At 44.8% G+C, this 16680-nt stretch overlaps 1 protein-coding gene across 1 annotated transcript; it reads left to right on the top strand.

The window, feature by feature from the left end:
* The first annotated feature begins 2532 nt into the window (after positions 1-2532).
* GIMAP6 (GTPase, IMAP family member 6) lies at positions 2533-10142 on the top strand. Its single transcript, XM_047828132.1, has 3 exons — positions 2533-3245; positions 5754-5838; positions 8485-10142. Exons 1-3 carry the CDS (start codon positions 3072-3074, stop codon positions 9264-9266), a joined length of 1041 nt encoding a protein of 346 aa, XP_047684088.1. The 5' UTR covers positions 2533-3071; the 3' UTR covers positions 9267-10142.
* The last annotated feature ends 6538 nt before the right edge of the window (positions 10143-16680 follow it).

Raw genomic sequence — 16680 nt, 5'->3', positions numbered from 1 at the left:
AATGTAGGCTATGTTACTTCTGCTTTTTCAATTTTTATTTCTTTGTTTGTTTGTTTGTAAAGTGGGTTCCACACCCACCCAGCATGGAGCTTGGACTCACTACTCTGAGATCAAGATCTGAGCTGACATCAAAAGTTGGACACTTAACTGACTGAACCACCCAGGCACCCCTGCTTTTTCATTTTAAAACCGTTTTTCAGCTATTTTACTTTATTTTATTTTCTAGTTTTATTCAGATATAATTGACAAATAAAAATTACATATATTTAAGGTATACAAGTTGTTGATTTGATATAGGCATACATTGTGAAATAGTCACCATAATCTAGCTAATTATCATATCCACCACCTCACTTGGTTACCATTTTTCTTTTCTTTCTTTTTTTGTCGTGAGAATACTTAAGTTGATGGGCATTTACATTGTTTCCATTTTTTTGTTATTCTAAGTGCCACCACTATAAATATCACAGACATTACCTTTCGCAGAACAGAAGCACATATTTATGTTGGGTATGTACCTTGGGGTAGAACAGCTCAATATTAGCTATGTGTAATATTCAGGTTTCCTAGATACTACAGACTTTTCCAGAAGAGTTCTACCAATGAGCATTTTCACTAAACATCATGTGAGAGTTCTATTTGCTCCACAGTGTCAGAAGTTTCCTTTATATGGAACATTCACACAATTTTCAAGTTTATTCTTAGGCATTTTACTTTTTGTTGTTATTTTTTAATTCACAAGTTATATATAATTGGGTATTGTTAAGTTAACATAATTGGCTTATGTGAGTCAGTTTTTATGGTTTTTATTTAATTTTGCATCCATCAACTTATTAAGGTCTTTTATTGTTTATAGGAGCATGGTTATAGGTTTATTCTCTTCTAGGAGCATGTTATATGGTTTATTCTCTTGATTTTCCCAGGTAATAATCATAGCATTTATAAATAATGATTTTATAGCCACCTTATATTTTTTATACATGCTATTTGTTTGTCTTTTATGGTTTTAACGTATATTTCCTCTAGATAAATATTTAAAATAGTATAAATAGTAAACATTGTATTTTATTTTATTTCTATTTTAGAAATAGAGAGCAAGCAGGGGAGGGGAAGAGGAAGAGGGAGAGACAGAATCCCAAGCAGGCTCCACGCTGTCAGCACAGAGCCTGATGCAGGGCTTGATCCCATGAACCAGGAGATTATGACCTGAGTCAAAATCAAGAATCAGGCACTCAACTGACTGAGCCACCCAGGCACCCTAACAGTGAATATTTTAAACTTCCAAATTTCCATTCAGCCTCCAAAATGTTTATCAAAGTCTTTTTATTACTAGCATATCTTCCCCAAGAAGGAAGAATTTCACAGCAGTTCCTGAGAAAAAAGATGGATGAAGCATTCAAGTGACTAAAGTCCATCAAGGCCAGAGCAGATGAGAGAAGAGAGAGGTGACAGTGAAATGAGGAGAAAAAGGTGGGAAGTGGCCATATCACCTGGATCACCCAAAGTGGGGACACAGAAGGAAAAGCTAAAAAATTGTGATGATCACAACCCGGGGTTGCAGACCCACTGAGAGAGTGGGATTTAATTTTAAGATCATGCTTCCCACACCCACTCCTACCACCCCATCAACAGGGCTTCAGTATAAAAACAGTGAATTAAAGCTGATAGAACAGGGGTGCCTGGGTGACTCAGTCAGCTGAGCGCCTGACTTCAGCTCAGGTCATGATCTCGAGGTCCATGGGTTTGAGCCCCACGTTGGGCTGTGTGCTGACAGTTTGGAGCCTGGAGACTGCTTCAGATTCTGTGTCCCCTTCTCTCTCTGCCCCACCCCTGCTTGTGCTCTGTCTCTCTCTGTCTTTCAAAAATGAATAAACAGGGGCGCCTGGGTGGCTCAGTCGGTTAGGCGGCCGACTTCGGCTCAGGTCATGATCTCACGGTCTGTGAGTTCGAGCCCCGCGTCGGGCTCTGTGCTGACAGCTCAGAGCCTGGAGCCTGTTTCAGATTCTGTGTCTCCCTCTCTCTGACCCTCCCCCATTCATGCTCTGTCTCTCTCTGTCTCAAAGATGAATAAACGTTAAAAAAAAAATTTAAAAAAAAATGAATAAACATAAAAATAAATTTTTAAAAAGCTGAAAAAACAGCAAGATAGAAACTCTATTTAAGAAGGGCTTCCTAGGGAAACCCACCAACAACAGTGAGAACAGACAGGAATGTTAGAGGAAGCCAGCTCTACAGCTTCAGCAAATATGAACACAGCCCAACTCGTAGACAGATGAATACAAAACCTCACCCGCAGCTCTAGCTATGTTAATTCCTAATATAAGATAGATCCCATCCAGCTTTCCACATCCACACAAGGTGTGCTAACAGGAAAGAAGAAGTCCAGTCTGGAGACACAGGGATGACCAGACTCAGATATGGCACAGAATTGTGGATTGTCAGACGTGTGTGTGTGTGTGTGTGTGTGTGTGTGTGTGTGTTGTATACACACATACATAAAGAGATTTATTACAAGGGATTGGCTCAATTGTTTTGGAGCTGACGAGTCCCATGGCCCACAGTCAGCTGACTGGAGCCGGTGGAGTAGCTCTAATCTCTGAGGATGTGCCACCCAGGACCCAGCAGTTCCAGTCTGCAGGTCTCGACCTGAGAGAAAATACTTAAAGGAAGTTGGAGTTAAGGAGGGAGGAAGAGACAATGGGCATCCACCACAATGGTGAAGGCATTGGTACGTGCAGGAGACAGGCAACTTGCAAACAAGGGAGGAGATCAGTAAAAAATCAGGTCCCTGGCACAAAATTTTCTGAAGGGTCTGCTGCTTCTTTCTAAGCCTCTGAGTTATCCTGGTTCAGGACAAAAATAATAACAATACTGATGTTCTTGTTTTTCCTGTTTATATTACCAAAGCCACAGACAAAGTGCAGCATGTGTTCCGACTGAGAAGGGCTTGGCCCTGGGTGTTCTCACCCACTTCCTGTTCCCCACACAGCAGACTTTGCTCTTTCTTGAGCAAAGCTCAAGCAAAGCTTGAGCTGAGCTTTCTGATCCCATTTTACTGAAAACTATAAGCAATGTATTCTATATATTCATATGCCATGGACACTTTCCTCTACCTCTTCCAGTCAAAGTCCCCAGAAGCCTGCAATGTGTCGTCCCTAAAAGGAGACACAAAGAACTCACAAGACAGCACGGACCCAGGAGACAGAAAACATGACCATTCCTCTTCCTCTACGGCTGACGGAGTGGTAAGTCTGAGTGAGTGAGAGTGTGTGTTTGTGTGCGTGTGTGTGTGTTGTGTATGTATGTTTCTATGTGTGTTGTATGTTTGTGTTTGTGTATGTGCTGTGTTTGGGAGTGTATGTGTATGGGTGGAGTGTGTGTGATGTGCTGATGTGTATGTTTATGTTGATGTGTATCTGTGTGTTTTTGTGACTGTGTATGTTGTGTATTTATGTGTGTTTGTGTGACTGTGTATGTTGTGTATTTGTTTCTGTGTGTATGTGGGTGTTTTATGTTTGTGTGTTTTGTGTGTGTGTTTATGTGTTTATGTATTTGTGAATATGTGTGTGGAGTTTTCTGATTGTATGTGTGCAGTGTTATGTGTGACACGTTTGTGTGTGTGTGTTTGTGTATAGGTGTATGCTGTGTTTATGAGTGTGTGTTTGCAAGTTTGTGAGTGTGTGCATGTTTGCAAGTGTGTGGGCGTGTGTTGTGTTTGTGAGTGTGGGTGTGTGCTGTTTGTGACTATGTGTGGTTGTATTTGAGTGTGTGTGTGTTTGTTGTGTTTGTGAGTCTGTGTGAATGTGAGTGTGGGTGTGTGTTTGCGAGTGTGTGGGTGTGTGTTGTGTTTGTGTGTATGTTTGCAAGTGTATTAGTGTGTGCTGTGTTTGTGTGGGTGTGTGTTTGTGAGTGTGTGGGTGTGTGTTGTGTTTGTGAGTGCACGTGTGTAGTGCATGCAGTGTGCGTTTACAGTGGTACGAACCCATCCATGAATAAGAGTCAGAAGAACTCTGTTCCCTGCTCGAATTCACTGTTTAGCTCTGAGCAAGATGCTTTGGCGAGTTGACTCTCCTCCTGAGAAGCATTAAGTGGGGGGACATAGCTGCTTATGCTCTGTGCTGGAGACAAAACCTACCAAGTGCGGTGAGGCAGGCATGTGAGGTGCTGGCCGGGCAGGGGCAAAGCAGCAAGGCCTGGGGCGCAGACTCACTTGCTGGTGCAAGGCTGGGGCGCACAGTGCAAATTTTCTGCCTGTGTTCCTCACCCAGCTCACCTACCCGCCCTGCTGTTACTTTCCACTGAGCCTCCCCTTCTTTCTAAAGGAGTCACGAGATTTTGCTGGTGAAGTACTGCCTCAGTTTCCACCAAGGATGTAAAGAAGCGAAGGACAAAGAGGTTGAGGGGTCTCCAGGTACAGAGATAGGAGCACTAATCTCCTTGTTCCAGAAGCCCTTTGGATAAGCAAATGCTGTATCCCTGCTAGGGATAGCTGGGGACAGCTGTTCCCCTGACCTGGTCACTCTCTTTTCCTGAAGTCACATGACTTACTGGACTGTGACTGTTTTGAGCCTGGCCCTTCAGAGGTGACATTGCTAAGTAAAGCCAACAACCATACAGCAAGGGCCACACTGACCTCCCACTGGGCAGCTCCCAGGATAAGGGCAGGACTGAAGTCATTTGCCAGGTTAACAGAGTACAATGACTTTCTGAGGATGTTGTGGCAATGGGAAAACCAGGCCTATCAGGGCCCCCTGTAGCTGGGTCTCCCCACACCCCACAGCCTTTGTCTGGCGACATTCAACTGACTTTGTCTCTGAGAGTCTTACATGTTCTGGAAAAACAGTCCTGGAGCCATGCAGTTTCCTCCCTGACTCCACAGAGAATATCAAGCAGCTATAGGCTGATGGGCCCCTGACATAGGCAACTGTGTTAGTCCATGAGGCAGGATGCACTGAGCGAGGTTACATGCTGTCCTCAGAAGGATGCCTGAAGTTCCTGGATAGAGTGGCATGGCCCTTCCCACAGGGGAGGAGACCTCAGGGACATTTAGTTCAGGCCTAGCATTCACACTTATGGGGACAATAAGGCCCAGGCAGTGTGACCATCCACTGTGACCAACTGATGGCCATTGGAGATGAGCACTGCGGTCTCCTGGCTCCCAGCAGGACTCTGCCCCACACCCTGATGGCCCCATTCCTGTCCTCACAGCAGAACCTGGCCACCAACCTGTAAGCCCTCTGTAATCCTAACTTCCTAACTGCCAAACCTTCCCCAAAGGTCAGGCCTGGACTACCCGTTTTGGCCCAAGATCCCTGCCCCCATCCCCCAGCCAGTCCCTCGCCACGACTTCCTGCCCATGCCCTCCAGATACACTGTGGCCACACCAGTCTTCCCACTGCTCTCAGGACCCAGTATCAGACCTGCCTCTGCTCTCTGTTCTTTTCTCTCCTCACAGAACAGCTCTAGGACCCTGTCTCTCCAAATACTACCTGCCACCTCGGCTGTCAGGCCAGTTCACAGTTCACCTTTCTCCATGAAGTCTCTTACACTGCCAATAGAGACCACAGTAGGGATGGGGGGAGAGGAGAGAAAACAGGGTCTGCAAAGGAAGGAGAGACCCCTCAGACGCCCTCCTCTCTCTCCTCATTCAGGCTGCTCCCCTCAAACCTAAGCTTCTGGCAAGAGAAAGGCAAAAGTCAGGTGCCTCTTAAAACTGTTGAAAAACCAGTAAGACATATTATGGTTTTCTCTAGATAAAGAAGGAAGAATATGAAGAGATTGTCCAGGATAATCCTGCAGGAGCACTGTGTCAGGATCCTAAACAAGACGTTATAGGAGGTAAACTACTTTCTAGCAGAAATGAGCTTGAGAGAGGTGTGGATGGGGATGTTTAATGACAGGTGGTGCACTGGGACAGGCAGCGGGGTCCATCCCTGTAGAGATTTGCCCACCTGGGCTGCCATCAAGGGGGCTTTGGGTTGGGGGGGGGTCTTCCTTTACTGCAGCCAAATAAGACAGAGAGGGGCCTGATGGGCACAGTGGGGGAAACGAAGGGAGACACAGTGCCAGCCGCCCCCTTTACTAAATCTCTGTGCCAGGCCCAAAGAAAGGGGTCTGTGCATTCTGGGCTTGCTTCCTCAGGTAGGATGTGCTGATAGTCGGTGTGACCAAACGGCTCACTGGAGCCCGAGGCTCTGCAGCCAACAGACCCCATGCAGGTGCTTGGCTGGATCAGATGGGAGAGCTCTCAGGGTCATACGGGTTGCAAAGCAGCATGTGAGCAGACAGGATGTACTTGCCTGCTGCCTCAGAACTGGGCTTGGCCTTCTGGAGGGGGTTCTCTCCAAAAGCTACTGCATCAGGGCCAGGCTTTTAACTTTCAAGGGCTCAACTTTGCCATCTACCTTGGGCAGACATAATCTGGGAATGCTGGAAATCCATCCAATTTCCTGCCCAGAAGAAATTATTTGTGATTCATTATGTATTTTAACACAAACAGCTTTTTACTACATGAACTTCAATGGCCTGAGCCACTGGGAGAGAGCCTTATTAATAAACCACCAAAGCAAATTACCCATAGAAGTGCTGATACCCGATTTACCTATTCTTTTTTTTTTAAATGTTTTTTGATGCTTATTTTTGAGACAGAGACAGAGCATGAATGGGGGAGGGGCAGAGAGAGGGAGACATAGAATCTGAAGCAGGCTCAAACTCACAGAGTGTGAGATCATGACCTGAGCCGAAGTCAGACGCCCAGCTGACTGAACCACCCAGGGGCCAATTTACCTATTCTTGCGGCAATCAAGGTTAAATATTACTTGAAAAATCCTCTCCAGCGCTCAAGTGGTATATTTAAATTCCAGTGGTGTGCTCTGGTCCCAGGCGTGTGCAGAGACAGGGTTTGCTACCTTTGCCCAGCTTTTCATTGGCTGGGAGGGCAGAGGTGAATGTTCCATGCTTCCTTGAAACCCTCATCCATTCACTCAAATTCCTTTCAAGTCAGCTGGGGGAAGCTGGAGGGAGTCAAAGCCATTCGGTCAGAATTGGCTGCTGGGTCAGCCTGGCCTGGGTGGCAGGCAGCAGAAAAAACATGTCATTGCTGAAGAGATTCTGAGGAAGTCAGTGTCCATCCTCCCCTCAGGAGGCTCAGGGCTCTGCTGTTGAGACACATCACTATCTTCAATGGGGGGATAGACTTGGAAACCATTTATTAGTTGGCATTTCTCTGTGTGCTCTGGGTCTCAGATCTGAAAGGTCAGAAGGGAATTAATTCCCTTCCTGGTGCTCAGCCCCAAGAATCCAAGAACCTTGACACTAGGTTTCTCGATATTAAATTGGCATCTCCAAGTCTCTCTCAGCTCATGGTTCTGGTATTCTGCTGGGTGAGAATGTCCAACCCAGACTTCAAGGCTGCTGAATAAGAATGTGGCCGCAGGGTGTTTCTGCACTTGGAGCCTGGGGGTGGGTTGAGGTGGTCCCACACTCCCAACATTCTCTGCCACAAAAGCTGAAGAAGGTGATATGGTCAGACGCATGAGGTCACGTGTTTCTTTTTCTTCCTGCTCTTACTGAGAAGGATCTCCAATCAGGGAGACTTAGGGAAGCCCAGGGTTCCATAGTCATACTGGGCTAATTCCCATCTGGGTGAGAACAGATGACCCTGATAAGAAATGTCAAAACCGAACCATAAAAATGTGGTATTCGACCACACCATCCAGCAATTCCCCTTCTGGGTGGATACCCAAAAGAACTGAGAGCCCGGGACTCAGACATTTGTACGCTAATGTTCACAGCAGCATTATTCACAATAGTAAAAGGTGGAAACAACCCAAATGTTCATATATGTTTATGAATAAACAAAATATGATACAAACCTACAATGGGGTATGATCCAGCCTTAAAAAGGAAGGCAGTCCGGACACGTGCTACAACATGGGTGAATCTGAGGGCGTTATGCTGAATTAAAGAAGCCAGACACAAAAAAGCAAACCCTGCAATATTCCACTCGCATGTTCTACCTAGAATGGTCAGACTCCTAGACGCAGAAAGAACACTAGAGGTCACCAGGAATTAGTGCGGAGGGAGTAATGGGGAGTTGCGGTTTCATCAGGACAGTCTGGGATGATAAAAAAAATTCTTGAGGTGCACAGTGATGATTGCACATGATGTGAATGCACTGAGCGCCTCACCTCAAACTGGGTACAATGATGAATTTTGCTATATTCTATAATTTTTTACATTGTCTTTTTACCACACTTGTTAAAAAAAAGGCTTTAAAAAGGCAAGAAAGAACGTGAGACTCCCCCGTCCCCCTCCCCCGTCCCCCTCCCCCCGCAGGTCTCCGGTGCAGAGGCGGGTCTTCCGCTCCCCCCCCCCCCCCCCCCCCCCCCCCCCCGCCTCCCGCCGACGCCCTGCCCCGGTCAGGGAGCTCCCAGCCACGCGGCTCTAACCCCAGCTCCCTCTGCTTTGTTTCGGCGCTTCCAGGTCTGGGGAAGGCCCCACCGAGCCCCCAGAGACTGAGGCTCCTCCTAGTGGGGAAAGCCGGCAGCGGGAAGAGTGCGACGGGAAACAGCATCCTGGGCAGGAAAGAATTCCAGTCTAAACTCAGCGCTCTACCGGTGACCCGGGCCCTGCAGAGGGCCAGCCGCGACTGGGCCGGCCTGGAGCTCGAGGTGATCGACACCCCCGACATCCTGTCCCCGTGTGCCCCGCTGGAGGCCGTGTGCGAGGCGGTCGTCTTTTCCGCCCCCGGGCCGCACGCGGTGCTGCTGGTGACGCAGCTGGGCCGCTACACGGAAGAGGACCGGCGGGCGGTGCGGCGCCTGCAGGAGGCCTTCGGGGTGGACGTGCTGGCCCACACGGTGCTGGTGTTCACGCGCAAGGAGGACCTGGAAGGGGGCTCCTTGGAGCAGTACGTGCGGGAGACCGACAACGAGCCCCTGGCCCGGCTGGACCGGCAGTGCTCACGGCGCCACTGCGCCTTCAACAACGCGACGGGCGGCGCGGAGCAGGAGGCGCAGCTGCGGGAGCTCCTGGGGCAGGTCAACTGCATCCTGTGGGAGAACAACCACCGGCACTTCAGCAACCGCGCCTACCGCTACTGCCAGCTGAACGGTCTGCGCGGAGACGGCCAGGAGAAGCAGGTGCCCGGGGGGAGCGGCTCAGAGGAGGCGCCCGGCGCGGAGCCCTGGCGGGAGGGTCTGTGCCAGATCCAGAAGGAATCGGAGGAAGTTTACAGACGTCTGCTGAAGAGGGAGCCCATTTGAGCCTCGGCCGGGCCTCAGCCTCCGTGGCCAGCTGTCGGCCTCTCCGTGCCCGTGGGTCCTTGGCCATCCCAGTCTCCTGATCCGCGGGTGCGGTCCGGAGTGCCCAGCTCGAACCCCCCGGGGGCCTTCATCACACCTTCCGGGGCGGTTGAATGGCTTCTACGCTGTAGGGAGCAGCATGCCAGGTGGAGGGGAGAACTCTGCAGTGCGCGGGCGTCTTTCTGGAGGGCTGTTGCTGCGCATGGAGAAGAAAGCAGAATGGGGTCTGGCTCTGGCCATCTAGCTGCATAAGGAGATAGGTGCGCCTCAGGTGCACCTCAGCTTTGAGGTTCTAGATGCTTCTGGAGAGTCTGACCAACTGATGGAAGCAGAATTGGAGCAGACTGGAGCAGCATACCCGCCCCTAGTCTCTTTTCCTTCCTTCAAGCTGTGTGACAGAGGGTCTCCAGTTACCTTCATCTGGGAGGGGTGGAAAGTGCTGGAGGGCGGTCAGAGGACACAGCGTCAGGTCTGTTTGGTTTCGTCCAATGGTTAAGTCTCTACAACCAGATGCCCGCGGACTACATCTCGCAGTGTGGAGGCCGGGACACCTCTCTAACCCAGACCAAATGGACCTCTAAGAAAGTTTGAGCGTTTCTTTTGCCAGAATATTCAGAAAAGTGTCTCAGGGCCCAACAAGACTTATTTGGGGGTGCATACTTAAGTCTTTGTGCCAGAACCATTTATTAGATATGCCATCAATTTCCCACTGAGCTGAAGCACGTTGATCATATGATACGTTTTCATATTCTGTAAGATCTATGTCAGGATTTTCAATTCTGTTCTTGCCTCCTACTTTTCTTCCTTTCTTATGAATAAAATATTGATTTCATTTCAGAGGCTTTGCGTATAATATGTCAGTCTACATTTTTATATTTCCTTTGTTATTCTCAGGCATTCATTCTTCAGGGTGAAAGCTAAAATCATTTGCATTTCCATTAGAAGATTAATTTCTTTAAGTGATCTTGTTTTAACTGTCAGCTTTGTTAATTTCATAACAGAAAATACATTGACCCGATCTCGCGGTCCGTGAGTTCGAGCCCCGCGTCAGGCTCTGGGCTGATGGCTCAGAGCCTGGAGCCTGTTTCTGATTCTGTGTCTCCCTCTCTCTCTGCCCCTCCCCTGTTCATGCTCTGTCTCTCTCTGTCCCAAAAATAAATAAGCGTTGAAAAAAAAATTTTAATACAAAAAAATAAAAAAAAAAAGAAAATACATTGACCAAATGACAGCCTCATTCACTGAGTCTAAATGGCAAGTTACTCAAAACACGTTATCCAATAAAAATCCTTGAAAAAAGAAAAATAAAATAATAAAATAAATAAAAATCCTAAAGAAATTGGTTTTTTTTTTTAAATTTTTTTTTCAACGTTTATTTATTTTTGGGACAGAGAGAGACAGAGCATGAACGGGGAAGGGCAGAGAGAGAGGGAGACACAGAATCAGAAACAGGCTCCAGGCTCCGAGCCATCAGCCCAGAGCCTGACGCGGGGCTCGAACTCACGGACCGCGAGATCGTGACCTGGCCGAAGTCGGACGCTTAACCGACTGCGCCACCCAGGCGCCCCAAGAAATTGGTTTTCATCAAATACAGTGGGTTCTTTTCTCCTTTATGATTACAAATCAGTGGTGATAAGTCCCACAAGATTTCAGGAGAAGGGATAGATGGGGCACTATCGCTCCCTCAGCTTCAGACAATGGGGGAAGACGTGTGTGGTTATGTTCTGGAAACTCCACAGTCTGTGAACCAGTAAGAAAAAAAGTGATGTGGGTGGAGGTGGGGGTGGGCTGAAGACAGAGTGTTGTCTTGGCCAAGGCTGTGAAATCGCCAGCTTCAGAATTTGTGCCTTTCTAAAAACATCTCTACACTGAACAAAGCATGAAAAATGGGGATGTGGACAACCAGAAGAGCTCAGTGCACACTAGGTTGTTTCCTCCCCCGTTGGGTCCAAGCAGCTGTTAAAAGTATCAGGGGTTGTTTCCAGCTCCCAACACTCCTGTAATAACACTGAAAAACTATGTAGAAAATACAAAATAATAATAATTATACAACAGTTGCTTGAAGGCACTGGGGAGTGACCAAATGCAGGCAGACACTACAGGGAACTGTAATCCCCAAACTGTCTAGAAGAAATTTTTTTCCGGAAGCCTGAAAGGATTGGTCACAGTACTGATAGCAGCAAAGATGGAATCTGAGGTTCCAGTTCACCAAGCATTCCATGGCGATACTGAAAGGGTCATGTTTCTGGAGTAAAAACCACATCAGGGCAAAGGGATTTGCTCTAAAAGAAGACCAAGCTCATGGGCATTGAGGAGAGCAACTTTTGGGATGAGCACTTGGGATGAGCACTGGGTGTTGTATGGAAACCAATTTGACAATAAATTTTATATTAAAAAAATAAAAATAAAAATAAAATAAAATAAAATAAAAGAAGACCAAGCTCAAAGTAGTCCCTTCCTAGGAATGTGTAAAACCAAGCCTTCTCAAAGCCAAAGTGATCCACCAGTAATTTTTTTAAATGTTCATTTATTTATTTTGAGAGATAGAGACAGAGCACAAGCAGGGGAGGAGCAGAGAGAGAGGGAGACACAGATTCCAAAACAGGCTCCAGGCTCCAAGCTGTCAGCACAGAGCCTGACGCGGGGCTCAAACTCACAAACCGTGAGATCATGACCTGACCTGAAGCCAGACGCTCAACCGACTGAGCCACCCAGACGCCCCGATCCACCAGTAATTTAAGTGCCTGCTACAACAAAGTCAATATTCTTCAGGAGATAGTAATATCTTGAGTCTCTACAATGTATTATCTACAATATCTTATAAATTATTAAAAATTCTTGTTTTCTAACATAAGGATAGGAAGTTATAAAATTTCCCTCTACACATGTGTATCTACATCTCACAAATTTGTGTATATTCCGTTTTCACTATCAGTTTAAAATATTTTCTGGGGCGCCTGGGTGGCGCAGTCGGTTAAGCGTCCGACTTCAGCCAGGTCACGATCTCGCGGTCCGTGAGTTTGAGCCCCGCATCGGGCTCTGGGCTGATGGCTCGGAGCCTGGAGCCTGTTTCCGATTCTGTGTCTCCCTCTCTCTCTGCCCCTCACCCGTTCATGCTCTGTCTCTCTCTGTCCCCAAAATAAATAAACGTTGAAAAAAAATTAAAAAAAAATATTTTCTATATTCTTTGTGATGTTTTTTCTCACTCATGGGTTATTTAGACGTATGTGTTTGAGTTCCAAATATTTGAGTATTTTCTAGAAATTTCAGTGTTCAGTATGGTAAGCATTAGTCATGTGTGGCTATTGAGCACTTGAAATGTAGCTGGTGTACCTGAGAAAAGGAAGTTTGAATTTTAATTTAGTTATAATTAGCTTTAATTTAAATTTAAAAGCTGAAGCAGTGTAAAATATTTTACCATGAAACACAGCTTTGTTGTTTAAGTGGAAGTAAATTTCCCTTGAATATTGTATTACATATTATTGCTGTTTTGCAATGCAAATGTGGGACATATGCATTGTTTCTAGTGTCAGCCATAAACCTGTCACCGAGCTATAGTCCTGTCAATAGATTGATTCTGTTTGAGTAATCTTCTTTCACTGAGGCAATACTTGTGTTTGAATACTGGATGTAGACAGTATGAATCACAGTAATGCCTACCTACATTATAGGTGGTAATTAAATTTAAATACTGATTATTTTATTCATAATATAATTAAATTAATTTTGGTTTAAAAATCAATATGGACAAATTTTTAACTTTGAAATGAATGCATAATACTGATACAGAATGAATGGAGATCACCAGGTGAACTCCATGACAAGAACAGAGAAAGAGAAAGAGACCAGACCAACATATGTTACAAAATTCATGATGAGCAGCAATTGCACTTTGTTGTAGTACAACAAAGCCAGAAACAAAGTGGTTAGAGATGTTTTCAGGATACACATAGGAATTTTGATGAAACATTTCCTCTCAACAATCAAAAACAAAATGGACAAAACCAGTAACTGAGCCAGAATCAAATGCCCAACAAAACAATTCTAAACAATTTTTAACAGGATCTGAGCTTTTAACTTGGGCCACTTTAAAGCAGCTTTGAATGCCAATGTTTATAGCAGCACTCTCAACAATAGCCAAATTATGGAAAGAGCCTAAATGTCCATCAACTGATGAATGGATAAAGAAATTGTGGTTTATATACACAATGGAGTACTACATGGCAATGAGAAAGAATGAAATATGGCCTTTTGTAGCAACGTGGATGGAACTGGAGAGTGTGATGCTAAGTGAAATAAGCCATACAGAGAAAGACAGACACCATATGGTTTCACTCTTATGTGGATCCTGAGAAACTTAACAGGAACCCATGGGGGAGGGGAAGGAAAAAAAAAAAAAGAGGTTAGAGTGGGAGAGAGCCAAAACATAGGAGACTGTTAAAAACTGAGAAGAAACTGAGGGTTGATGGGTGGTGGGAGGGAGGGAAGGGTGGGTGATGGGCATTGAGGAGGGCACCTTTTGGGATGAGCACTGGGTGTTGTATGGAAACCAATTTGACAATAAATTTCATATATTGAAAAAAAAATAAAGCAGCTTTGATTATTGCACAAAAAAGAAAAATGCTTTAGTTGGAGAGATGGTTAAAGAAATTACTACTTTGGCTACGGTAAGTTTTGTTGGAAAATTTTAGGAAAAGCCTAAGATTTTTAAAGTATCAAAATATGAAAGACCTTCCATTAAGGCACCAAACAATTGCCCATGGAAGAGAAGACCTTTTTGAGGAACCTCTATAATTGTTTTCCAGAGTGGCTGCACCAGTTTGCATTCCCAAACGGTGCAAGAGAGTTCCCCTTTCTCCACATCCTTACAAATATCTGTTGCTTTCTGACTTGTTAATTTTAGTCGTTCTTACAGGTATGAGGTGATATCTCATGGTGGTTTTGATTTGTATTTCCCATATGATGATGAGTGATGCTGAGCATCTTTTCAAATGTCTGTTATCCATCTGTATTTCTTCTTTGGAAAAATGTCTGTTCATGTCTTCTGACTATTTCTTTATCTTAAAACGTTATTTTTAGCTTATCTTTATCTTTAAACATTAAAAATAAGGCAAAAACCTCTTTGACCTTGGTGGCAGCAACTTCTTACTCAACATGTCTCCAGAAGCAAGGAAAACAAAAGCATAAATGAACTATTGGGACCTCATCAAGATAAACCTCTGCACAGCAAAAGAAACAATCAGCAAAACTAAAAGGCAACCAATGGAATGGGAAAAGATATTTGCAAATGACATCTCAGATAAAGGGTTAATATCCAAAATCTATAAAGAACTTATCAAACTCAACACCCCAAAAATCAAATAATCCAGTGAAGAAATGGGCAAAAGACATGAATAGACACTTTTTAAAAGAAGACATCCAGATGGCTAACAGACACATGAAAAAAAAATGCTCAACAGCATTCATCATCAGGAAATACAAATCAAAACCACAATGAGATACCACCTCACACCAGTCACCATGGAAAATTAACAACGCAGGCAATGACAGATGTTGGCAAGGATGCAGAGCAAAAGGAACCCTTTGACACTACTGGTGGGAATAAAAACTGGTGCAGCCACTCTGGAAAACAGTATGGAAGTTCCTTAAAAATTTAAAAATAAAACTACCCTACGGCCCAGCAATTGCACTACTAGGTATTTATCCAAAGGATACAGGTGTGCTGTTTCAAAGGGGCACAAGCACCCTAATGTTTATAGTAGTGCTATTGACAATAGCTAAAGCATGAAAAGAGACCAAATGCCCATCAATAGATGAATGGATAAAGAAGATGTGGTATATTGTCACAGACTTTGAGTCTGGAGTTCTCTCTTGTCCAGCAAGAGAGCTGATGCAGAATTGAATATGAGAGAGGCTAATGTCCAGGATGAGACAAGAGACCTGAGTAAGGGTCCTTGCTCTGTATTTATTAGGATCAGAAGGCTTACAAACGTTATGGACATGCAGAAAGAGACAATAAAATAGTGATCATTAATTCATGTGTGTGAAAGAAAGGGGGTTTCGAAAGTATGCAGTGTTAAGGGTTTGGGTCAATATAAAACAAAATCCCAGTGTCAAGCATAGGGCTGTTTATTGCAGGCACAAGACACCGTGTCTGTTTATCTTAACCTTTCTAGGGGCTAAGTCAGATAGAGCATGCTACCTCAGGGTTAACAAGACATTTTTCTCGCTGATTAGCTCTGGGCACTTTTGTTCTGTAAAGGCTTTCTGCTTTACATTTTGTTTACTTAATGATAAATCCTGGGGCTTTTGCCCTGCTGTAGCAGGTTTCCACCTCTAGCTGCTCTTGGACGCTTTCATCCTGTGAAAGCAGCTTCCACTCTATGCTTCATTCTACACTGAGTGCTTTCGCCCTGTGGCGGCTTTCTGCTCAGAGAATTCTTAAACTTATTCCCCATTGTATATATAAAATGGAATATTGCTTGGAATCAAAAAGAATGAAATTTTGCCATTTGAAACAACGTGGATGGAACTAGAGTGTATTATGCTAAACAAAATTAGTCAATCAGAGAAAGACAAATATCATATGACTTCACTCCTATGTGGAATTTAAGATACAAAACAGATGAACATAACGGAAGGGAAGCAAAAATAATGTAAAAACAGGGATGGAGACCAAATATAAGAGACTCTTAAATATAGAGAACAAACTGAGGGTTGCTGGAGGGTTATGAGTGGGCTAGATGGGTAACGGCCATTAAGGAGGACACTTGTTGGGATGAGCGCTGGGTGTTATATGTAGGGAATGAATCACTGGATTCATTATTATTATTATTGTACTATATGCTAACTAACTTGGATGTAAATTTAAACAAACAAACATTAAAAGTAGAACTACTGTATGATCCAGCAATTGCACTACCAGGTATTAACCAAAGGATACAAAAATACAGATTTGAAGGGGCACATGCACCCTGATGTTTATAGCAGCACTATCAACAATAGCTAACTATGGAAAGAGCCCAAATGTCCACCGACTGATGAATGGATAAAGAAGATGTGGTGTATATATGTACAAGGGAATAATACTCAGCGATCAAAATGAATGACATTTTGCCACTTGCAACGACATGGGTGGAGTTAGAGTGTATTATGCTAAGCAAAATAAGTCAATCAAAGAAAGACAAATACCATAAGATTTCACTCACATGTGGGATTTAAGAAACAAAACAGATGAACACATGAGAAGGAAAAAAGAGAGAAGGAAGCAAACCATAAAGACTCTAAACTATAAAGAACAAACTGAGGGTTGATGGAAGGAGGTGGGTGGGGGATGGGCTAGGTGGGTGATGGGTAATAAGGAGGGCACTTATGATGA

The sequence above is a fragment of the Prionailurus viverrinus genome, chromosome A2 (assembly GCF_022837055.1).
Source record: "Prionailurus viverrinus isolate Anna chromosome A2, UM_Priviv_1.0, whole genome shotgun sequence".
Classification (NCBI taxonomy): domain Eukaryota; kingdom Metazoa; phylum Chordata; class Mammalia; order Carnivora; family Felidae; genus Prionailurus; species Prionailurus viverrinus.
This window is presented reverse-complemented; position numbering and strand designations above follow the sequence as displayed.

What these genes read in the sequence shown, in the direction of transcription:
- GIMAP6 (XM_047828132.1), top strand. Translation starts at nt 3,072, where the DNA reads ATGTATTCTATATATTCATATGCCATGGACACTTTCCTCTACCTCTTC. An exon ending in CCTCTACGGCTGACGGAGTG is followed by an intron (nt 3,246 to 5,753) that starts GTAAGTCTGAGT and finishes GGTTTTCTCTAG; the next exon opens with ATAAAGAAGGAAGAATATGA. An exon ending in TAAACAAGACGTTATAGGAG is followed by an intron (nt 5,839 to 8,484) that starts GTAAACTACTTT and finishes CGGCGCTTCCAG; the next exon opens with GTCTGGGGAAGGCCCCACCG.